The 25,595-nt window shown below is 35.7% G+C and overlaps 4 protein-coding genes across 4 annotated transcripts in view; 2 read left to right on the top strand and 2 right to left on the bottom strand.

The window, feature by feature from the left end:
* LOC110376828 (ecdysone 20-monooxygenase) overlaps positions 1-11,733 on the bottom strand; it is a 28,428-nt gene extending 16,695 nt beyond the window's left edge. The window contains exon 1 of the mRNA XM_021335437.3: positions 11,458-11,733. Within this exon, the coding sequence (XP_021191112.3) occupies positions 11,458-11,508 (51 nt within the window). The 5' untranslated portion in view covers positions 11,509-11,733. The remainder of the gene's footprint in view (positions 1-11,457) is intronic.
* A 2,064-nt stretch (positions 11,734-13,797) lies between these two features.
* LOC110376826 (pseudouridine-5'-phosphatase) lies at positions 13,798-15,512 on the top strand. Its single transcript, XM_021335435.3, has 4 exons — positions 13,798-13,983; positions 14,068-14,286; positions 14,636-14,868; positions 15,028-15,512. The coding sequence occupies exons 1-4, from the start codon at positions 13,929-13,931 to the stop codon at positions 15,205-15,207; spliced, it is 687 nt and encodes a 228-aa protein (XP_021191110.3). The 5' UTR covers positions 13,798-13,928; the 3' UTR covers positions 15,208-15,512.
* Positions 15,501-25,393, bottom strand: LOC110376824 (pseudouridine-5'-phosphatase). Its single transcript, XM_064040905.1, has 6 exons — positions 25,284-25,393; positions 18,988-19,101; positions 18,462-18,680; positions 16,630-16,848; positions 16,268-16,500; positions 15,501-15,986 (listed from the first exon to the last, which is right to left on the bottom strand). The coding sequence occupies exons 2-6, from the start codon at positions 19,040-19,042 to the stop codon at positions 15,807-15,809; spliced, it is 906 nt and encodes a 301-aa protein (XP_063896975.1). The 5' UTR covers positions 19,043-19,101; positions 25,284-25,393; the 3' UTR covers positions 15,501-15,806.
* On the top strand, positions 19,596-22,411 carry LOC135118543 (uncharacterized). The gene is made up of 6 exons (XM_064040895.1): positions 19,596-19,807; positions 19,893-20,104; positions 20,396-20,473; positions 21,138-21,203; positions 21,905-21,991; positions 22,209-22,411. Exons 1-6 carry the CDS (start codon positions 19,791-19,793, stop codon positions 22,394-22,396), a joined length of 648 nt encoding a protein of 215 aa, XP_063896965.1. The 5' UTR covers positions 19,596-19,790; the 3' UTR covers positions 22,397-22,411.
* Positions 25,394-25,595: the final 202 nt, after the last annotated feature.

Raw genomic sequence — 25,595 nt, 5'->3', positions numbered from 1 at the left:
ATCTGGATGCTTTGCTGATCTCGGAGACTTTCCTAAAACCGTCGTTGTTATCGGTTCACTACGCCCTTCCAGGATTTGTTTTGATCCGTAACGACCGAACGGGAAAGGGAGGTGGTGGTGTTGCAATTTATCTACGTGCTGATATTTCCTTTAGGGTAATTAGTGCATCACCATCCTCTTATTCGGGTTCAGCTGAGCATCTTTTTATTGAAATCTCCCTGTGTCACACAAAAATGCTCCTGGGTGTGATGTATAGCCCGAACCTTGGTGTGGACTATTTTGACGGACTTGATTCGCTTTTGTATGCCTTTCGCCCTGTCTATGATCGCGTAGTCTTGATGGGCGATTTTAATACTTGTATTCTCAAGGATGACTGCCGTAGTCGCAAACTTCTTTCCCTCTTAACTTCTTATGATCTTAGTATCCTCCCGCTATCTGCTACGCACCATTTCCCTAATTGCACCCCTTCTCTCCTGGACCTTATTATTGTTTCTAAGTCTAATCATGTTTCTCTTCACGGTCAACTAACTGCTCCTTTTTCCTATCATGACCTTATTTTCATTTCTAATAAGGTCCGTCCGCCTAAACGAAGGCCGAAATATATTCCCCTTCGCAACTTTAAGGGTATGGATCTGGAGGCATTGGGGCGTGATGCTGACTGCATCGACTGGAATCCTGTCTTCGAGTGCACTCATATCAACGACAAAGTCGATGTTTTTAATAGGGAATTAATCAGTCTCTACGATCGTCATGCTCCTATTCGTCAGGTTAAAATCAAACATATTCCCGCTCCTTGGCTCACGCCTGCTATTAAGGATATGATGGCCACCAGGGATAGAGCCAAACGGAGACTAAAGCGCTGTCCTTCAGATCGCAACCTCTCTGCGTATAAGGAGCTCCGTAATCGCTGCAGTCGTATGTGTAGAGATGCAAAGAGACGCTACTTTCATAATTCTCTTGACAACCGTAACCCGTCTGAAGTCTGGAAATTCCTCAAATCTGTCGGCATTGGCAAGTCTCATGCTGTTTCTAGTGGTGTTTTTGACGTGTGCGCCCTAAACACTTATTTCTCACAACCCCCTATTATTTTAGATCCGCACGTCAAATCCTCTACTTTGAATAGGCTTGACTGCTTGCCGAAGCCGCTGTGCTCACCTTTTGAGTTTGATGCAGTAAGTGAGGAGGGTGTTAAGAAAGCTATTCTTGCTATCTCCTCCACTGCTGCAGGTAATGATAATTTATGCTCAAGAATGATTTATCCAATCCTATCTTCTATCCTCCCAGTTTTGACTCACATTTTTAACTTCTCCTTATTTTCTTGCACTTTCCCTGATGCTTGGAAATCAGCTAACATTATCCCCCTACCTAAAATACAGAATCCTGAATCATTGACCGATTTCAGACCCATTTCCATCCTTCCGTATCTTTCCAAGGTTCTTGAGCATATTGTTCATTGCCAACTTTCTAGCTTTCTTTCTAAAATTGATCTTCTTAGCCCTTTTCAGTCCGGTTTCCGACCTGGTCATAGCACTTCTACAGCACTGTTGAAAGTAACTGACGATATTCGCCAGGCTATGGACCACAAATCCCTTACCATACTTGTCTTACTTGACTTCAGCAGCGCCTTTAATTCTGTTGACTTCGATATTCTGCTTGGAATCCTCAGATCTTCAAATTTATCCTCTGCTTCTTTAGACTGGTTCGAGTCTTATCTCAAGGGGCGCTCGCAGCGGGTTCGTCTTGATGATTCTTTCTCTGATTGGTGCTCACTTGTCACGGGTGTGCCTCAGGGTGGCGTTCTCTCTCCTCTTCTCTTTTCTATTTTTATTAATACAGTCACCACTGTCATCTCCTGTAACTTCCATCTCTATGCCGACGACTTACAGCTTTATCGTCACTTTGTGCCGCATGACGCGGAAGTTGCCTTGTCAGCCATGAATCATGACTTGGAATTAGTTGATCAGTGGGCGCGTTCGTTTGGTCTACTAATCAACCCTACAAAATCCAAGGCCTTGATCATCGGTGGCAGAAATATGCGGAGTAGGCTTGATTTTAATGTTTTAACCCCGCTCTGCCTTAATGGAGTTAATATTGATATTAGTGCTACGGCTAAAGATCTTGGTGTGATCATCGACTCCAACTTATCCTGGACAGCTCAAGTCGCTGAAGTCAGTCGGAAGGTATATTATACATTCCACTCGCTCAGGTGCCTCCAGAACTTCTTACCCTTGAAGACCAAAATCTCTTTAGCCCAAACTTTAATCCAGCCCATTATTGACTACGCTGACGCCTGTTATTTGGATGCCACCGAGGAGCTCTTAAACAAGCTTGAGCGTCTGCAAAATATCTGTATACGTTTTATCTTTAATCTTAAAAAATATGATCATGTCTCTAGCTTTCGCAGCAGTCTCAAGTGGCTCCCAATTCGACTTCGCCGGAACACTCGCATTTTGTGTTTATTATTCAACATCCTCTATAACCCTAAATTTCCTTCGTACCTTCGAGAGCGGTTTTCCTTCATCCGTTCTAGTGATGCGCCTTGCAGGTCACATCTTAGAACGATTCTAAAATTTCCTTCCCATTCCACTGACTTCTATTCCTATTCCTTTACTGTTCACGCTGTTCGGTTATGGAATTCCCTTCCCCATGAGATTAGAGATTGCCAAACTGTTGGACTTTTTAAGAGGAAAGTTAAAGAACATTATCTGTCCATTGCATCATAGTTATTTTATTTATTTATATATGTATCTAGGTATATATTATTTTATTTTCGGGTATATATTATTTAGTAGGTATATATTGCTTATTTACGTATTGTTTATGTAGGTATAATATACAATATACAGCTGTTTTCTTCCATTTTAATTTCTGTTTCCCTTGCTTTTTACACACTGTCTACATCTCTTTTATTCCTTTTCCATTCGCAGGTATGCTGGAAGAGATTTCTTTAGAAATAAGCATTACCTTTGTAAATTCTTTCTTTCCTGTCATCTTTCTTTATTATGTGTGTGTACAAAAATTTGTAAATAAATAAATAAATAAATAAATAAATAAATATGAAATCGTAATTGAATGTCGGCTTCGTCGATGTAGGGATGTTTTTCATAGCGAGAGCCGCTGGTTAATTATATCCTGCGTTGTACATAGAACGCTAAGCCTGCGTGGCCCACTTACAAGAAAATTTCATACTAGCAAGTTTGTATCACTTCGCCAGTTTTTCGTACAAGCTTTAGACTCTTGTAAACAGAAGTTGCACTTGCAAGTTTATCCCACCTGATGAATGAGCTTTAGGGATCTATTAACTCGTATCTACATCGTAGAAAATATCCCAAACTATTTTAATGCGTAAGTTAGCTGAATAGACATTAGTTTAATGGACCATTTAGTGAAGGAATTTCGACCGAAAGCTTTCGGTCTATACCAGGAGTTCCAGACAAAGGTTAACAATTTCTTTGTACCTATCCCTAATAACTCATAATCTTAGACAGCCCTTGTATGACACGTAGAATTGCATGAAGTTCAACTTATTCGAAGTCCACTTTCATAACCATAATCCTATAATCAAAACCTATACTCAGTGCTACGTCACTTTCTCTAAAAATGCACTCTCTAAAATGCAATACAAGTCATTAAAGTAATGAGCAACAAACAGACACAACCCCAGACGGTACTGTTCTTAATCACATCACCTAGTGATTTTTAATCGATTTACTGGAGCATACACTAAATAACATTTGAATTACAAATAAGTTGTTGATGTGAATAATACGTATCAGTTCGCTCAGGTGCGAAGTGTTGTGGAATGAACTTAATGCAAGTTGAAGGACAGTTCAGTTTCAACAAAGAATCCCCAGAGCACCTATTGGTTACGCGCGCGAGGACAACAAGATAAGATAAAGCGGTTAGTAATCAAACAAATAAACAGTCTAACCCCTGTATCTTTATCTCGGTATCATCTCTGAGTGCTCCACATTTAAAGTGATCTCTCAAGGGCGTCTGGCCAGTCTGAACCGGTGACAATCAATCCGAAGAGAATATTAATGTGCAATAAACTAATATAAAAAGTCATAATTGTAGGGTACGATTATACCGGTGGTAATGTTAATGTGTTCGCGCGGTGATTGTCTGTATCAGGTATTGACTAAACAATTACCTACATGTTCATTGAATGCACTGGTACAAAGTCATCATTGAGTTTCAACACCGTCATACTTTCAATGCAATTTGATGTGATTACCTGCAGACTTGACTTGGCTTGTGTATGATTTCGTTACTCCTATACGTTAGTTCAGTTACGCGAAGATTTATAAACTTAAAAGGAATCAAAGTTGAGCAGTGTAAAGATTTGAGACTTCATAAAAATGTTTTAGGGCCTAAGATAATTGCCCCTGCAACATACTGGTTCCCATAAATTCTATCCTGAACTGCATCTGATGTTATCACAAAACGCCGGTCAAAATGATGGTGTTGTGGAAAGTAGTTTTTTTGTCTCAACTAATCTCTACGTCGAGTAAGGAAGAGTAAGCTTATATGGCCTTAGAGGTGGATTGAAATTGGAGCAAAAACCATACTTCGCGGACCCCAAAAAACTTGGGCAGGAAGAAGGAGTGTCTTACAGATGGATTAAGCTGTGAGATAGTGCTTCATGAATATCATACCGTACCATACAGATTATCTCTGTTAACAAAATTGACAAATGTGGGAAATGGGTAAACATTCAAAAAAATATTTTTGCCAAAATACGCAATATTTTTTGCCCAACCCATTTTGCAAATGATAAGCACACGACCTAAGATTTTGAGTAGGTAAACTGCCTATGCCTGGAAAACCATTTGCCTATAAATTGCTACTTAAGTTAATGGAGTGAAAAAAACATACTCGGAACATTTGAGTACCTACGATTAGCAACAGCTGTTTAGGAATATAAAAACAATTAGGACGAATTTGGATCGTGTTCTTTAAAGAAGATTTGAAAGTGCATCTTAGCATTATGTCTAATTTCTCCAAAGTTTAATCCAATCGTTTCTACAGACTACAAAATTTTTTGTGCATGTTTTTTTCTGACCACGTCAACTTCCAAAATGTTTTTTTTAGCAGAGGTTATCTAAAAAAGACCAAATTGATAAAGTATCTAAATAGTCATGTTATCTTTCCTATACTTAGTAACGACTCTGTTTTCAACGAAGATGTTACCTGGGTCAAAAACCTCGTAAAATCCATCGCAGCCGATTTTCCCTGACTTCAATGTCATTTCTGCTATATCGTGAATGTATTTACCAAATAAAATTCGGGGAAGTCAAATAATTATGTATTGCTCAAAAAACAGCTTATTTGGAAATCTCCGGAATTTTTATATAAAATTAATATGTTTCATGTCCCAGAAGTTAAATAACAAAAAGTAATATCTATAGACTCCATGAGCATAGATAGATACAAGATCCAAATATAGGTACCTACACAAATCCTTCGGCTATACAAACTTACTAAAGTAAGTTTTAAAAACCGAGTGGAAAATCTTCCTGCTTTTAGTAATATCGTAATCAATGAATCCAATAAATATACAACAACTAGATCATCAATGTATCGAAGTGTAATGCTTACCTGTCATATTTTTATCACAGCTTGCATTTTTCCAATATTTATTGAAACGTTGACAAATATGCTCGTACGCGCAAACACTTGACATTGGATAAGAGACTATTTCTAGATATCCTCGCTATTTACGTACTTAGTGACGAAATCAATATCAAGTAGGTACTTAAATATAACACTATTAACAAATAGAATCACCTATGTAAACCGAACTTCACATAATTCTATGATAAGTCTATCTCTCGTAATTAAAAACCTCATTGTAAATATTTAGACAAACCAAGTGGAAGTCAAAAGGTTATCTTGTATTGTTTTTAAGAAAGACAAAAAGATGAATGGTTTCTGCGTCTTAATTTGGAGGAACACGTTATTTACAAAATCGTAATAATATCGTATGACTTTGAACTTCTAATTTAAGTATGAATGAATGACATAAGAAATTCCTAGAATACATTAAGAATAGGCACATGATGATTAAAACTGGATTATCTAAAACAATACCTGAACATTACTAACGTAGTACCTAATGTATGTCTAAAGCTCCCGACAATATTGGAAAATGTAATGTAAGAAAGCACGAGAAGAAAGTGTTTTCAGGATACGCGTTTGTAGATTCTGATGACGCACTCCGTAAGATAAACGTGTGTTTCTAGAAACCCCTATGACCGATGTGACATAAGCAAACAAACTCTTATCTCGAACTTTTTTCAAAATAAACTGTAATACTTAGGCAGCTTATCTACCCTAAATAAGTATTAACATTATCAGGCTTCGTCCTTTACTTGAGATACCGAAATGCATTCACTGTTTGTAAGCGGCAGGAAGTTAGGGACTCGGTACAAATATGGGGAATTAAAAAAAAAACAAACAAATATTCGAATTGAGAACCTCCTCCTGGGAAGTCGGTAGAAAAACAAAGGCAAATATGAAAACAAGATCTGAAATTGTCAGTCTTACTCATAATCGCAATTTTTTAACGCCCGACAATACCACTGGACAGTGGACATGCCTTAAATATAGTAACGGAAATCATAAAGAAAAAAAAAACAATAATTAATCATCATCTCCATGATTAATATTAATAAGCATATAAATAAAATTCACGCACACATTTAAATTAGACTTCATTGAGAAGTAACCGTCGTAAGGTCAATGAATTAAGGATAGATACACTTGCTCGCTAACGATAATATTGTGAGAGTAAATAAAAAAATCTTATGTAAACAGAGTAGGCATAACGCGGGTAAATAATGTAGATTTACTTGTACATATTATAAAACATCTGAAACCGACTCATGTGCTAAATTATCTGCTCACTTATTTTAGTTTTGGTGCCAGTTCGATTGCGTTTAGTAAACTTTCGAAATCAAATTATGCGTGCGAACTGCGAAAACTCAAAACATTTTTCAGTTGCTCATTTGTTTCAGCTTACATTTCCTCAACTGTTCGTCCATTGTTCATTCTTCGTAATATTTGAGTATTGACGTCACCGTATCTGCGTATACTTGAGAGTTGCACATAATTTACATAACTCTATGACGGCGCGTCTCGTCACTCTGTCAGCTGCATGATGCATCGTCGTCTTCCGCGTATATTGAGGCCGGTTCATGAGGTTCATCGTCGCTTTAATTGATTGCACTCCATCGCTCCTCACTGCTTGTTATTGCGACCCTAAGTTGCATCTGCATCTTTAAATGTTTCTCACTTATCGACAAGAGTACTTTGGACCTAACTGACGGTTAGTGTGACGCCGATTGAAATAAAACTCTGTATGACAGTTAAGTTTTCAGACTGTGGGTGTTATTTCAGCCATTTTTCTAGAAGATCGAGAGTATGAGTGATAAGTTGCTGTATGTTCTTATGGAGTATCTTCGCAAATGTAAAGTAGCTACGTAGTGTACTGAAACTGAAATCTGCGGCGAATCAAATACCTACAACATTAAATAAAAATCAATCCATACTTGGCTAGGTTTATCATAGCTTTATTCATAAGCATTCTCAATTTGCCAAAACCAGATCTGTTTATTCATAGATCGTCTGTCTGGCGAAGCTTGTCGTATTTTCTCCTCATTATACATGGACGAGTTACTTAAAATCGTCTTATTTTTAATTTTAAAGATCAAAGTGTCAATTAGCCAGTTTGAAATTGATAAGCAAATATGTAATGATTTTGTTTTCGTGATGAAAAGAAGAGAGAACTCAGCTCAGAATAAATTAATAAATGATTATGTTATTATCGCAAGTATGGTGAATCTAGAAACACTGAAAAGTGCAGTTTCGCAGACTGTCATTTATATGAAATTACGTAGACGGCTAGTTAGATGTCGAGACAACATTGTAGAGCTCAAAAGCTTTCTTCTCCTACAGACGACATCTATTCTTCGCGGGTCGATACACAGCGGTTACGATATGACCTTTCACCAGATACGGCTCTTTTTAATAAGTACATAATTACTTCGTTGTTCTTTTATTCCACCTTCTTTTTATCATACCCAAACATTTAGAACCCTCTGATAATGTCGTCAAAGTCACTGCCATTAATTAACATTTTAAGAGTCGATTCAAGGATTTACCCAACGAGAGTCATCGAACGCTTTGGCATTATTGGGTATTTGCATTCATAGAACAAAAATACATCAAGACTGAGGCGTCTGCAGGTCAATTCTTTCGCCGATAATACATTTGTCATTGAAATGTGGATAAAGAGCAGTCGATATGACATTCATTGATGTGTTTAATGAGATATCAAGACGGCTGTGCGGTTGAAAACTTTTCAGATCAAAATATAATTGGAGATTGTAGGTAGACTGGTATAGACAGTGCTTCCCTGCAGATTGGCGCGGGCGTCCGAGGGCGGCGCGCGATTCGTTTTGCTCCCCGAAGGCCGACCAGTCCCGGCCGTCTCGCCGCATCGGATATGTGTCACTATAACACTATACATACGTCTGCTTCCCTTCGGGTGACTTCCACACTCGCACTTCATATTAAAACAGACTCCTGTGACCTTAAGCTCACCTATCATATTTCGGGGATATGGTGCAAAATCTTGAGAGAGATCCGCATTGCCGTCAATGCACGTTATTAAGTGTAAACTCATGCTACGATAGCTAATTTGGTGATATGCTCTGCTGGTTGCTCTATCCAGCAAAATGCATGCAGCAAAAAATGCTTTGCATTAGTTACGCAGTTATAGTAATAATTGTATTATGTAATCTTATTATTGAAACGTTGCTACAATTAAAAGCTGTATCTTCTTTGAGGTCAAAAGAACAACGAAACTATTTTGGTAATGTATATCTAAATACGTAATTAACGGTCAAAAATAAAGACGTCTCACGTCACCCAATTGAGGTAAAATGATAAATACGTGCAATATGCATTCAATGAGAACTGAATACGTTCTTCTAATATCCATGGACGGTACATAAGTTTACTTGATTTAAAATCAACAAGAGTTCAACACAAACAGGAACTCTATAAGTTTCTCAGAACTCAATCAAAGCTGACAAACTAGCTTTTTGTTATTTCTATAGAACGAGAATATCAATGGAGGATATTTTATTACCATTCCATCATACGACTATGAGACAGCTCAGTTTTTTGGGATCCCAACAACGCGTAGGCTTTGTAAATACATTTATGCTGTAACATGACGTTAAAACACATTCGCTTATTTTTTTATCAAGAATTTACAAAAAAGTTTCTACTCTAATCAACAAGAAAAACAATAACATTAAAACATCGACATTAAATTGAATAATAAAAACCGTGTCCTTGTATGAGGTTCAAGGCGAACAGTGGGCCCGTGGTGAGCGTCATCGGCGATACAAAATTTTGTACAGGCGTCCGATGGTTTACGACCCGACTCGGCAATCCATTATCATACTAATAGGGTAGTTTTAGCCAACTAACCAGTTGTGGAAGGCCATCGATACCGCAAAAGTGAAGTAATAAAAAAACAAAATCTCAAAGTGCGATCATATGTAGGTGGTTTTATCGGTGATCGAAAAGAAGCTATGGATTTATTACGGCCATGTTAATTAGCAAGCTCGTTTAATTACTTGAATTGATCTTTGTTTTGGTGCTTTTTAATTTTGGTTCGTAAAAGCAGTCGATACAAAACGCAAAATAAGGAAATAAAAGAAAGTAAAGATTTTGCGGCATCCCCACTAACGACGTGAAATTTTTCGTTTAGAATTCGCAATCATAGAATAATTTTCAGGCAACGCAAATGACTTAGGTGTCTAATATAATAAATTGATGATGTCTATCATCGACTCTCGTAATTTATGACGGGGTAATAAAGATGATGAACATCCGGCCCGGCTCTAGCTTAACATGTGTCTAAGCGAGCTGTCACACGTGATAGGGACCACCAAAATATCATCCCGCCTTCGTAGCACAAAACTTTTTTCACAAAATCTATGATTAAATTGAATAAAGAAACAAATGAAGAATAATTTTATCAGCAAATACAATTAGGTAAGTACACACAATCGCTGTTTTCTAAACCAATCTTGTGCGACGAACTTATATCGTTCGAAACATCGTTTGCAATTATTCTTAATTAGTACCGGGCAAAAAATTAACCTTGAATCAGAGGCAGAGGAGTAAGCGACCGATTGAATATTAATTTTACAGCGATGAGTGAACAAATGCTGAATATTCAACGTTTCGGTCAGGCAGTCTCACGCACTGGTGTTGCAGCTGGAGAGAACGCTTGTTTGGCAATAGGAAGCGACAGCCGCACAATCATATTTCTATGAGGCGACACAAGACTAAAAGTAAGTAATCTACTGCCCTTTCGAAATTTCCAAATAACTTGATGTCTAGTGAAGTGAAAATAAAACTGCACGGCACGGCCAAAAAAATCAAATTCAATTGGTGCATCGTAAAATCTCAGTTCATTAAGAAATATCTCCCGCATGTAGTTGATTCATATTAATGAAGTAAAATGTGGGCTAACTCTAAATATAGGTCGCTATTTGCATTTTAATGATAGTTTCTGTAAAGGTCAGAATCAGAACCTATCATCCAATTAAGTTCCAGCACACGAAGGAAGTAGTGAACTTTAAGAAAGTATTTCAACCGTAACTATAGTTATGGATGAATTACCCAGTTTGCTTAATTGTTCGCAGTAGGTCCTATAAACTATGTGAATCAAGCATTGTTACTTATTATCTAGGTAGGTATAACTCAGGCTACATTTAAAATGCTTACCCAAGCAAAGATTCTATAAATTAATTGCGCCTCATAAACCAAACAGCACCCGTTTAGCGAGCACTTTGGTTCACTTATTCTTTTCACAACGTATAGGGCAAATTTTACATGCAACAATTTAAACATTTTTTCGCGTCATTCGTCTGAAGAAAAAACATCTATTAAAAATTAACTTCCAACATAACTTCTCCAAAACACGCAAGCTAGGCGTAGCGCTTCATAATTCGCAAGAAAAATGTCTGAATAATGTATATTTTCTACTTGCAGCCGTAACTTCTTACACTTTATGCCTCGGCTGGATCTTTGTGTCCGGGATAACGCAGACAAAACTAGACACATAAATAAAATAAATAACATTATTAATAACTTAAATAAGAACTCGTCCATATTATGATAGTGTTATGATAGGGTAAGCATAATACAATCGAGTCTGGATTATGCACTCGTGTTACCTATTTCAGACGCAGTCTATGAATTAAGTGCAAAAAAATAATTACCTACGTGCTTGCTCGCTTGGTTCGTACGCTTTATTAAAAATTAAAAAAGATTAAACCATAACGACCATAAATAAAATAGGGATACCGTGAGTAAAGATAATTTAAATTTTTATAAAATTAAATTTTCAATGATAGGTAATAAACTTACCCAAAAGCTTTCTACGTAGTGAGAAAAAAGGAAAACTCCCGGAAGAGACATCGTAGCCAGCTTAACTTCACAAGTAGACTGACAGAGGGAACACGCCGCGCTTTTTATTTATACACTTTTTGTTTACTAACATCACATAGGAATTCCTTTATCTGTGTCGATAGGTAGCTCATACACGAGGTCGCTCACGGGAGTCGCCCGGGCAGCCCGCGAGCCTCGTCACTAACGACTGAGAATCCGCCAACACGTTGCGCCCCTATATACCTACTTACTTCTTGTTTTGCCTGAATGCTTTATTTCACGCTCTATATCCACGAATTAATAATTATGGATTGTGGATATCGAACAGCAAGCGTTCATTGCATACGAATAGTGCACACGTGACTAACAATCATCTCGTTCGACTTTCTTACCGGGCGGTCATACATACTTTAATTGTATTGACCTAATAAACTTATCTATAGGGAAGGGCACGATTGTGAAAAAGCAAGGAAATTAGTTCAAGGCCTAGTGTATTACTTCACGAGGAGAGACCATAACCGCGCATAACGTTTATCACCATTCTTCACGCGAAGATCAGGCAAAACTATGACGCTAATGTCATGTGCTATTGTATGCATATATGAGATCTCCTATCTTCGTAAACAGTCCATTAAATAGTACTTATGTGATTAATTACCTGTACTAATATTTATTAAAATAATTTCACATTCTTGATAAAATTAAGGGTTAACGTACCAAAGTTTCTCTACAAGGTCGTCAGTAATTTCTAGATGAAAATATCAACTGAGTCTGAAACGGATATTATGAACATAATTTTTGTTATTCATTGTGATAAAAGCCGTTTGTTTTGTAGATAAAAATCGTAAAGATTTGAGTAAAATAATGCAGGTGTTTCGGGTTTGATAAAATTATATTTTAAGGAATGAAACAAACTCAGGATAAGGCCAAAAAATATCGCGGTCATTATTGGTCCTTGGCAAATGGTCTAAGGTCACCTTCGTTCCAGCTCCCGATAAAATGCGTAGCTACGTCGCTGCCCGGGTAAAGTCGTACCTGCGAGCTACATCCAACCCGAATTAACCCTTCTTCTTTTTTATGTGGACTGTCACTTAATAAGCTTTCGACTTTAATACTTTTCACGTTTATTATGTAGATTAGAATTTTAAATGTTTTAAAATGCAGAGACGTTTTTTCATCCAAGCTTCTGTAGCCCATATCAAATTGCGATTAGCGAGTATTTAATTATAAGATTTACATGGTCCATATTCATAAATTTTCTTAGTACTAAGTAAAGTTAGGATTTCCTGTAGATAAGAGACGTGTAACGCAATAATAAAATCAAAACAGTAATTATATGCTAAGCTAATCATGCTCTGCCTGAATTTCCATTTGAATTACTCAGGGCAAATTTGTAGTTTAAGGCATTGTAGTAAAGCCTACTGACTACTTGACCCGTAGTATAGCCAAGATAGCTAAGGACGGGTGCCACGTTGTTATAATTCGCTTAGTTTTCTCAAAGCTTGCCTCGATTTGCGGATAGGTAGAAATAAGTACAATCTCATCATCTGCCTAGCTTTTTTACAACTATGTTGGGGTCGGCTTACAGTTTTACCGGGAGCAGCTGAGTACCAGAGTTTAACATGGAGCAGCTGCCAACCTGAACCCCTCAACACAGTTACCCGGAGAACCAGATACATATATTGATTTTTATTTATGAAATTAAATAAATAATCTGAAACTTATGTCATGAAATTATTACGAAAATAGAGGTTTTCGTATCTTATGCTAACCCAACGTGGAATATTTAACTGATGTACATGGTTATGTAGTAACCATACCGTAAGTAGCTTCATACATACCGTAAGGGTAAGACGGCCGGCATTTCGACTTTCCAGATTTCCGGATTTCAAGATCCCTCTGGGGGATGCCCCAGATCAGTCCAAGAAGAAAATGCGCTTGGCGTATTGGTCCAGTGGGTAAGCAACGACTGGGAAAAACATGAAAATGTAAAACTTAAATGCTTTTCTATCTCTCAATATTTGCATTTCGCTAGCTACAACAAAGTATGATAACATAAGTTTGTAACTTCAATCAAACCAAAAACTACAATATTCTTAATTAAAAAATACCGCCACTTACAGTACGTTTCGTTACGCAAAGTTTTGTCAACAGCACTTTGTAAATACGATAAAATATGTAATGTATAAATAAATGCAATAATATAATCTTAATCAAGCCTAATGGCTTGGATAGCTGTACATATTTAACAAAAAATATTTCTAATAAAACTACTGCGGTGAACTGAAATGTCAACTGAAACTAAATTTATGTCAAAGTCAATAAGTCAATGTCAAAATTCATAAAACTACTGTAGCGAGTAGCGACCGACGAATGCTGAAAATTAAAAATAAGTGGAAAGGATAAGACTAAAATTTTCTTATACACATATTTTTGAGAAATATTTTATAATGCAATTCAAAAATGTTACTCACGTATTGTTCGACTTGGACGGATTACTTCTCGGTTAGTATTAGTTTTTTTTTTAATTCACGAGATTTAAAGTGCGGAATGGATGATGAAATAATTTCTGTTATGTATTTATTTCAGATTCAGAAATCTTATATACAGAGGCCTTTACTGCTGTATGCGCTAAATATGGCAAGAACTTCACCTGGGAAATCAAAGCCAGCCTCCTGGGATTCCAAGGTCATGAATGTGCTGAAAAAATTATAAAGACTTTGGATTTACCTATCACCAAGGAGGAATTTATGAAGGAGAGTTTCGAATATTATGAGGTACTGTTCCCTAAAGTGCAGCTTATGCCAGGTAAAATTAAATTTGGTTTAATCAAAATGTTAATGAACTGCATGATAAGTGTGTTTTCAATATTTCGTAATTAATTACTCATATTGGGAATTTTCATGATCATCCTAAAATCGTTATGTATGTAAATTCTTCAAAAAACCCAAGCACCTGCTAAGTAGCGTAGGTAATAAATCTAACATTTCAAATTCACAGTACCTATGTAGAAAATGCTAAAACACAACTAACATTCACTGCTTGCTACAAATTTCTAAAATCTCATGTTATCTCTGAACTGGTATTTCATAATAATGTTGATGTTCTATAAAACAAATGCCACTCAAAAAGTACAATTGTGAAATTAACATTTCAGGCGCACAAAAGTTAGTTGAGCACTTGCACAAGAAAGGAGTACCTATTGCTCTAGCTACCAGCTCTAGTAAGGATAGCGTGGACATGAAGATGCAGAACCACAAAGAGTTCTTAGAACTATTCCATCACCTCACCATGGGGTCAACTGACCCAGAAGTCACTAAGGGCAAGCCGGATCCTGCTATATTCCTTGTCTGTGCTTCTCGTTTTCCTGATAAGCCGAAACCAGAAGATGTAAGTAGATAAGTGTACCTTTTGTGAAGTATATTTAAAGGCCATGAATTTAGGGCACACCAGTAAGGCAAAAAATCAACTTATATAAGGTCAATCATTTGGTTAAAAACCAGCAATTGTGTGAATTTAATTGGTGGCTCACTGTAACTTTATTTCCAGTGCCTTGTCTTCGAAGATGCAGTGAATGGAATAAAAGCAGCAAATGCAGCCAACATGCAAGTTGTGGCCGTGCCTGATCCTCGCATAGACGCTGATCAACTACAAACCGCTACATTGGTCCTTAAATCCCTTGAGGACTTTAAACCTGAGTTGTTCGGTCTTCCAGCTTATGATGATTAGAAAATCATTGTTATTAAGTATTTGTTGGTGCTTGTATTTATAAAACTGTCAATTGTCTATCATCACATGATCTGTACTTATGTTAAATCCACTACTTAAGTAGTACCTATATTATATTATTTTTTTGGTGTTAAACAAATGTTGTTTGAGAAACATTTAATGTTTTTCAATTAATTATGTAATATAAGATTAACAATGTAAATATAAAGGCAGTATTACACCATATTACAGTACCTGAGTGTGTTAACCATTGACCTCTTATATCTAGTCATATTTAAATAAAAATACAAAACTTCACAGCACCATTATGACGTTTTATTCCAACATTCCAATATAGTTTTTACAATATCCACATTATATACATAATTAACTAAATATACACAATATAATTTTCACCGCATGGTATAACAGCAATGTTCCACAATATTTTTGAGAACCTATTATTTGAAGTATCAACACAGTTTAAAATATACGTACTATTTGCGCTATCCACAAAAAAAAACAATGTATGGCAGTTTATTTTAAATACTCTTAATAAATTATTCAAAATAAGTAACTACACAAAATTGAGATAATCAATTTACCTACAATTATTAACTCTAATTCTTATAAGGTGGTAATCCAAAGAGTTCTGGTTTGAAGTCGGCAACAGAGTCTAATATGAGCGTGGCTTCCGTCGCCCGCGCACGATCAAGCCGCGGATCCGGTACCATCACCACTTGCATACCCGCCGCGCGCGCAGCCTTCACGCCGTTGATGGAATCCTCGAATACTAGGCACTGAAAATGTTTATGGATCATTTGTTTTTTGTTTACAGAATTTATTCGAAATTCATTAAAAAGGCACCTGCTACAAGTGCAGTTCATTTTAAACTCTATGTCGATGCGTACAAAGATGGAAATGCTCCACCATTTGCGTGTTCTAAAAAATAGTCTGAAATACTTAATAATAAAAATATGTTCAAAGTCTCATATTTTAATATTAGGGATTTACTTAATTGATTAATAGCTCTGTATCTTCAGTTACTATTATTTTGATAAATAAACGTATCTGTCTGTACCTTCTCAGGTGCAGGTTTATCAGGAAACTTGTTGGCTGCAACGAAAAATATATCTGGGTAAGGTTTGCCTTTCTTCACGTCAGGATCAGAAGTCCCCCAAGTCTTGCATGGAAAGAGGTCGAATAACTTCTGATGGTTGACAGTCTTCAAATCGTAGGACTCCTTACTGCTGCTAGTCGCCAGTCCTATGCCGACGTTGTGATCGTGAAGATGGCGGATGAGTTTTTCCACTCCTGTAAAATATAATTAAGTCATTAGCAATGGGAATTAACCAAAGTAGGAGCGTGCCATACGCCCATGCGTGCCTTTTCAGTGCAGAGGCTTTCCTCAGACTTAGATAGGTAGAAGAAGCTTAAACTTACCAGGCATAATCTGGCACTGAGGAAATAATTCATCGAAAATTGCTCGCGTCTCCGACAAAAACTCATCAACAGTGAGCGGCAAGCCAAGGTCGTCGATAATAGTCCCCGCAAACTCTTTGCTCTGCTGACCCATTATTTTACTTTTCAATTCAAATGTAAACTCCTTGCCGAACCGTGAAGCCACTTTTTGGAATCCCACTGTATACAGATCTTCCGTATCTGAAAGATATTATGAAATTAATGCAATATCATTATTAAATAGGTATTAAGAATATGAAGTTGTTAAATAATATTGGAAAACTTACTTAATAACAACCCATCCATATCAAATAAAACATGTGTCACTGGTTTAAACATTTTTATTTCTGTTAAATAACTGCTTTATTTAGAAGAAATTAATAAGTATCTACACTTCATAGCTTCCTAACATGTGCCGCCCGGGAGATGTTGTTATTCCAATTTATATCTTATCTTTGTCTGTTCAGGCCTTTATATAACTAATGCGTAAGTAGGTACATAATTAAAACAGTTACGGTTCTGTATAACTTCCGATATTCTCAGATAGTGCCCAGTTATAGACTGTGTATTGAGAAGATAGTCTTCGGTATGTGAAGGTAGGTATGTATGTTTTGTAATTTCATTTTCAATTTACGGGCTATAATTGTGAATTAGACTTTGGATTGCAGTATGCAAATTTTCCACTTTACAGGTGATATCAATACTCAAATGGAATGACGCGAAATGTGTATGTTGGCTGTAGTTCAATTTCATGTGATTGGATTTTGCACACCTAGGTACATCGTAAGAGTTGCATTACTAATTACTACGAAGGTTGCGAGACGCCCCGCTAATATGAAACATCGATTGTAATTAACATGACATGGATGTTCTATGAAATATATGTATTAATACATATACTGCAAAGTATAGACGAACTAGAAAATAAGGTCAGATCAGGCATGGGGGTCATGCCAATTGCCATTTGCAAAGCCACACCAAAAATAAAAGCTATGATAAAATTAAAGTATTTAATATCCTTCTGATTCTTAAAGTATTACAATTTTTATTTTGTACTTGAATGTCATAACTTGGTTATTTTCTCATTTTATATATAGATACTTTGTACCTTGTAATATGATAATTACATAATAAATGCACCATTGTTAAGGATTCCCATTTATGAGGTAGACAAATCAAAGAACTGAATAAAGTTTCCTATTCATCAAATGGTGGTAACCCAAACAGCTCTGGTTTGAAGTCAAGCAAAGAGTTGATGACAAGAGTAGCATCAGTTGTCAAATGCTTTGGTACTCTGGGATCTGGTACCATTACAACCTGCATACCAGCTGCCTTGGCTGCCTTCACTCCATTTACTGCATCTTCTAAGACTAAACACTAAAAAACAATAAAGACTTTATCAGTGAGAATTATAAACTTTTTTCTTTGTATACAGACTAACTAGCTTCTACCTTATTGAATGAAACATTTCATACTATAAATATGATTTAAAGATCTTTTACCTGTTCAGGTTTTGGTTTATCTGGAAATCTGTTTGCAGACACCAAAAATATATCTGGATGAGGCTTCCCATTCTTTACTTCAGGATCAGATGAGCCAAATGTCTTGTATGGGAAAAGAGAGAATAACTCTGTGTGATGTTTGTTCACTTTCAAGTCATAACTGTCTTTACTTGAACTGGTTGCCAGTCCAATCGGAACATTATTTTTGCTCAAGTGTTCTATCAGACGCTTTGCACCTACAAAAAGATTTTGTGGTAAGATGTTACTGTTCAAAAATATATGTAAGTACTTCGAAATTAGTAATCAGTTTACCTGGCATCAGTTGCGTGTCAGGAAATAGTATTTCAAATTGCTTTTTACTTTCCTCTATGAATGTTTCAGTGCTCATTGGTAACTCAAGTTCAGATATTACCATTTTGGCAGTTTCATGTGTTTGAAGCCCCATCAGTTTAAGTTTCAAATCGTAAGTGTAATTTTTGCCAAACTGTGACACAATATTTTGAAATGCCACTGTGTACAAGTCTTCTGTATCTAAAAGTAAAGAAAAAAATATTGATTGGTCTACCTCATAAACAACTACTGAGACTACTAAACATTATTTTAATTACTGGAATATGTATAATGTAAATACAGAAAAACTACATATAAATACGCGAGTCCATTGCTGTAATTTGCATCATGGTATGTTTCGAAGTCGTGTTTTATTTTACGTTATTTACAATCAGCCTTTAGACTGGTTAAAATGAAATTAACCAACAGGGTTCAAAGACCAACCGGTCAAGCCGAAGATGGCGATAATAAAATAATTATAACTGCAAAAAATTGCATAAAAACTTACTCAATATTAAACCATCCATATCGAAAAGCACGTGGGTCACAGGAAGAAATGCCATTTTAGATAGAAATTTTATAGATTGTATGCACTCAAAATATTTTGTCACAATATTGTTACCAGGGGTGACAATCTTAATAGTGGCAAACGAGAAAACGTATCATTATAGGTCTGCAAAATGAAGTGAGACAGTAAATACATTGAGGTCCTTACATGGAAGTGTCATTTTAATTTGGTAGTATTATAATGTAAGATATTAAAGAAACTGAAATATAGATGGCGTTATTTGTAATGACGATGATGCGCGATTGCGTAGTAGTTATGCTTAGGTGTGTAAGAGGGCGCTATCACATCTTTTATTGGTTCTACTCTTACCCTATCTTTTTTTTCAGCTAAAATAAAAAAATAAATAATAAAAATTTTGAGTTGCATATTGAAGCAATTACTAAAATTTAATGTTTATTATCAATTAGCCAGAAATAAAATAAAATTCAAGAATTTATTTTCTACTGGCAACATTAAATCCATTTTCTACATGCAACATTATGCAAAATTGTCAATCAAACAAATTTGGCTGCCGGTTTGCGCTGAAGTGCTTTTCGGTGTCTTGTTTGTTTTTCCAGATTTTATCCCTATTAGTGCTTTATCCACCTAAGTCCGTTAAGTTGAGCCTCTGCTCCTTCGGCCGTGTCGATTTTGTGCTTGAGGTGATCGAAATCTTGTGAATTTTGTGCTTGAGATAGGACTCGTTGACCCGTTTTGTGATAATTAATATTTATCATGTCTAATAGAAAGTGTTGTGTTCCCGGATGTACAAATGGCTTAGGTAAGCATTTATCAACATCCTTAAAACAAATAGTCGTCATTTTGTCACGACTCCACTGAATTCTAACTTGTTACCCTTTTTTCAGACACTACGGGTATTTACATAAATTCCCTAATCCAGATAAGGATAGGCAGCTATTTAATACATGGGTCTTTCATATTGGTGGTGACATTTTGCAACTTGAAAATAACCATATTTTCAAATACCGCCGCGTCTGTAATGATCATTTCGAACCAAAATATTGGTGCCGGAATAACCGACTTGCCAAAGGAGCTGTACCTACAAAAAACATGCCAGGTTAGTTTTAGTAAAATACCCAAATTAAGGTACCTGTTTACCTTAAAGAGTACCTAAGTCTCAAATTTCTAGAGTTGATGTTAGAAAGAAATAAACAGTCATGTTATTTGAGTTTAAAGTAAACTTTCCAAATCACAAAATGAAAAGCTGCAGTAAGTCTAAAACATCTGAATAGAGATTTCTTTGGAGCCACAATTTCTGTATGTACGCAGTATGTCATACAAGAGTTTCTATATTACATTTCAAAATTTACTATATTTATAATTCATATTATTTTATCGTTGTTTACAGGATTATCTTGCTCGAAATTCAGCATTGAAAAAAGAGCACTAAGACCTCTTCAGATTTCAGGACCGTCTACATCAAAAGGTATATTTTATCATATACATATAAACAAGCAATTCATTTTTATACATACATACATACATTTACATTACGTATGTACTAGCTTCCACTTGCGGCTTCGTCCGCATGGTGTATTGATAAAAAGTGGCCTATGTCTTAATCCAGGGTATCACCTATCTACATACCAAATTTCAACCAAATCGGTCCAGCCATTTTGAGTGAAGTTATTTCAAAGATCATTTATTCCTACAAATTAGGCTGAAATTGAGTAACTTGAATGTCACATTTACCAAAAATCCTTTGCTATTTTTAATTTGTTGTAATACTTAAATAGCACTGCATTACACAATTTTGGTACCCTCTTGACTGAATGAATAGGTAATGAATCATAGATCAAATGTTCCAAACATAATATGTGGTATCCATAACGTCTAGTTTTCAAGGTACATGTCAATTATGATTTCTACTACTCTCACTTAGGCATACAAAACCATTACCATGTCTGAAATAATTTACTTTTGTATTACTTTGTTTTGTTTAATACTTGTTTCTTTTCAATAATGTCAACATATTTGTGCATAATATGCGGCACCCATGCGGACAGCATATAGTGTAATTGATAGATAGACACTAGCAATAAATGATGTAATAATAACATATACTAATCACTGAATATTATTATTTACAGAACCTGCGCATCTACATATACACTCACAAGGTTCAATTGAAGATGTACAAATGAAAGAGAATCTTGGTGAGTGATCCTACATACAAGCATTTAATCAGCAATTATTTTACACATATTCTGTCCTGGAACTCCTTCATGCGCGGATAAAATGTAGCCTCTCTCGATAAATGTGCTAATTTACCTTAAAATCATCTTAAATTGAATTATTTTTGTTGTTCCTGAGTTATAATTTTGCAAACAATTAAAGTAAACTAGCCTCTCTATAAACCTATCCCTTAAGACAAGAGTGATTGATGAAATACAGTTTGTTAAATTACATTTATATGTCATATGCATAAGTCCTAAAATGTTAACATCCTTATCACTACATAGTATAAAACAAAGTCGCTTTTTCTGTCATGTGTCATGTTGTATGTCCCTATGAACGCTCAAATCTTTAAAACTACGCAACGGATTTTGATGCGGTTTTTTGTAATAGGTAGAGTGATTCAAGAGGAAGGTTTTATGTATAATAACATACATTAAATACTGGGAAATACTGTTATCCCGTGCGAAGCCGGGGCGGGTCATAGTTGATATTATAAACTATATAAAAGAAAAAGTAACTTTGTCTAGTAGTGGGCTGGCTTTAATTAATTCAATATGATTCAAATAATGGTTACTCAATATGAACTGCTACATTCATGATGATGGTAATGATCATCAGCTTAATTGGTTTGTATATAATAGGCACACATTTCTTACCAAATATGTTAATGACCTTTCAGATCCTGTCACTTCAGAATCTCAGTCTGTACACAGTGATAGACAGCCTCATAGTGAAGAAGAAAATGTTGAGGTGGTGAAAGATCTTGGTAAGCAACACAATTGTAATCAAACTTAATAACTTCAAAGCTGAGTTTGCTTGTTACACTCACTATCATGGTTTATTAACTAGGTACTGATTTATAGATTTAATACATATTTCAATCATGGGATACTTTCACACACAACTAGCTTTGATGCTATCTCACTCATATGTACTCTTAAATTCTGCAATTTTTATTCATATGATTCTTATTATTTTTTCAGTGCATCGCAAAGTTAAATGTGTTAGTAAGAAGGCGGTAAAACAGGTTGCTGTTACGAAAACTGAGCGTGCTCTGTATCAGAAAATGCTGCAAGTTGGTGTGAAACTCAGCAAATGCCGTAGCAAGGTTAAAAAGCAGGCAATCAAGATCAAGGCCCTGCAAAATATTACTACAAACCCTCAATTTTAGAAACTCTAGACAAAATGTCTAGCACATCAAAAATTTTAACTTTGCTGCAGTTCAGGGAGCACAAAAGGAAAAAAGGCCGGCGTTTCACATTAGAGGAAAAATTGTAGCTTTGACTATCCTCAAGCAAAGCCCAAAAGGATACAGATTCCTGAGGAAAATCTTTATCCTGCCATCACGCCAAATTTTAATAAAATTAATTAATATGGCAGATATAAATGCTGGTATCAATAAAAATTTGATGGCACAAATAAAAAAAGCCACACTTAAAATGAAACCAGAGCACAAATTATGTGTGGTTCTTTTGACGAAATGTCACTAAAACCGAATGTGGCATACAATGAAAGGAAGGACAGAGTGAGTGGGTTTGTAACCAATGGGCAAGAGACACTGCCTGAGTATGCAGATCATGCGCAGGTATTTATGATAAGAGGACTTATAAAAAATTATAAGCAACCCGTTGCATACACATTTTCTCAGTCTGCCACAAAGGGACCAGAACTGGCAAAACAATTAAAGGCTGTCATCACAGAACTACAAAATGCTGGTCTTAATGTGGTAGCAACAGTGTGCGACCAAGGAACAAATAATGTTAACTGCATTAAATTCTTGTTACAAGAAACAAGAGGTATTCTGTTAAGAAAATCAGAAGAACCTGAGGGAAATATTATTTTAATAAATAAACAGGAAATCATTCCCTTGTATGACCCACCTCACTTAATGAAATGTATAAGAAATAATTTAATAACGAAAAATCTACTATATAAAAAAGACAACAAAATGCTAATGGCAAAGTGGGAACACATAACTGCACTGCACCAAGAAAACCCAGGCTACAAAGGCATAAGACTGGTGCCAAAATTAACAGACTCCCACTGCATTCCCAGTAAAATTCCACGGATGAAAGTTAAATTTGCTACGCAACTATTCAGCCAAACTGTAGCATCAAATATGGGCTACCTAGCAGGTAAATAAACTTTATTACATAATGTTTTCACATTGCATTATTTTATCGATACTTATATATTATAAAGCTGAAGATTTTTTTGTTTGTATGTTTTCTTAACCATGCTAATCTGAAGAACCAATCCAATCACCAAGGTCGATCAGGTCTAATTTGAAATAATCTTTCACCGTTAGATAGCTCATTTATTGAGGAAGACTAAAAGTGACTTTTAATCTGGGTGCGCGAAGTAGCTTTCACGGGATGCGGTAGAACCGCGGGCGGAAGATTGTATAGTAAAAGTTTTCACAAATTAAAACTGCTCCCAGTTCAGATTTAATAATAACAAGTTTCTTATTGATGACTAGATGCCATAGTAGCCAGTGTATCTGCCTGCCACAGGAGGTCGCGGGTTCGATTCCCGCATAAGTCAAACATTTATGTGTGTGGGTGTTTCTACATATGTACACTATGTTATGTTATTTATAAAATATTTATATTTATATAAGTTCATTTATTGGTTGTCTGCTGTACCCAAATTACAAGCAAGCAATGCTTTGTTTGGGACTAGATTGCGTTGTAAGAACGTGTGAGGAATATTTATTAATATTTTTTTCTTATTTTTGCAGAAAAGGAATAATCTCTCAAGATGCGCAAAATACAGCGGACGTCATCTTGTTTTTGACAAACTTTTGACTCCATTAACGGAAGCTTCGGAAAAGGAAGCACAGTAAACCACTGCTGGGACCTGCGACGCCGAACTCAATACATCACAAAACATGGATGGAGGCAAAAATATTTTTAAAAATATGAAATTTGTGAATGTAAAACCTCGAATGTGGAGTATGTTCCCACCTTAAGTAACTGGGTATGGACACTAGAAGGAATAGAACTGCTTTTAAAAAATTGCTGCGAAGTACGGAGTGACATCGGTTTGGTTGCGGCATCTGAATCAGGATCCAATAGAAAATTTTTGGATCGATAAGAGTCAAGGATGCCGCAACGTAAACCCTACTCCAGATGGATTTGAAGCAGCATTTAGCAGCCTTTTAATAAACAGCCTATCTAGTGTCCATGCCCCAGGGACAAATTGTGAGGCAGATAATTGCCACGCTTTGCATGAAGTTCTCATCACAAGCGGGGCCTGCAAAGAACAAATAAATTGTGAGCTCTCTGAGATTCCGGACATTGAATTTACAGCCCTTGAAGACAAAAGCGACCCCGTATAATTGGGGGCTACAATATGTTAGCGGTTATTTTATTAAAACCGCTAAGAAGAAAGTCTTCAAGGGTTGTAGTGAATGTAAAAAATTTAATGTCCGATCAGGAACACGATTATTTAAAATATAGAGAGTATGCTAATAAAAAATGGCTTTGCAGTCCCAGCGACTCTCTCTTAAATTGTGTTTCGAATCTGCAGGATATAAATTACACAATAATTAAAAATGTTTGGAAAAAAAATATTTAAAAGATTTCATCAAAACATTAATATTTATACATTTGAAATTCGATTTCATAAAATGTGAAATTCATAAAGAAAAATTAATAGACTTTTTAATCAATATATCCTGCAGATTCTTTATTTACAATTACTGTAAAGATATTAATAAAATATTAATAAATAGGAGAGAGTGTGATGATGATACGGATTCCTATAAGCTAAAAGCGAAAAAATTATACATGAAATGTTTTAAAAGAAAAAAATAAATTATATTAAAGGTTATCAGTGTTTTATTTATTGAAAAACATCTTATAAATATTAAACAAAAAGAAACAAAAATCTACCTAGACCCAGTAACCACTGCTTTATGTAGCTATATGTATATATATTGACAAATAGTTTCTTAAACCTGCGTTCAGAAGGCGCCACTTGTCTTACTTAGTTTGGTAGTCGAGTTGGACCTCTATTTCATAATATAAAAAGTACTCTGTGATTGTTACTTTTTGTTTTTGATTATTTTATAACCTTAAAAATGAAGTCCAAATAAATATCGAGTGACAGTTGACTGACACTGACAATAGGATTCACATGACGTGACAGAGATTATTATTATTGATTACCGTTCAAGTTCGATTAATTTCTCGATTCCTGAAATAGTTCACAAGTCACTTTCAGAACCTACATATTTTCTAACAGTGAAAGTTTTTCAAAGTAAAAACTTGTCAAACAACAAAGATTGCATGTCTGGCTGGATACTGGCAACATTTCGTAGAACTGTCAAGTGAAGATGTTGCCAAGTAATCATTGACCATCAAAAT

This window comes from Helicoverpa armigera, chromosome 23 (assembly GCF_030705265.1).
Source record: "Helicoverpa armigera isolate CAAS_96S chromosome 23, ASM3070526v1, whole genome shotgun sequence".
Taxonomy (NCBI): domain Eukaryota; kingdom Metazoa; phylum Arthropoda; class Insecta; order Lepidoptera; family Noctuidae; genus Helicoverpa; species Helicoverpa armigera.
Note: the sequence above shows the minus strand (reverse complement) of the source record. Positions and strands in the feature narration are given on the sequence as shown.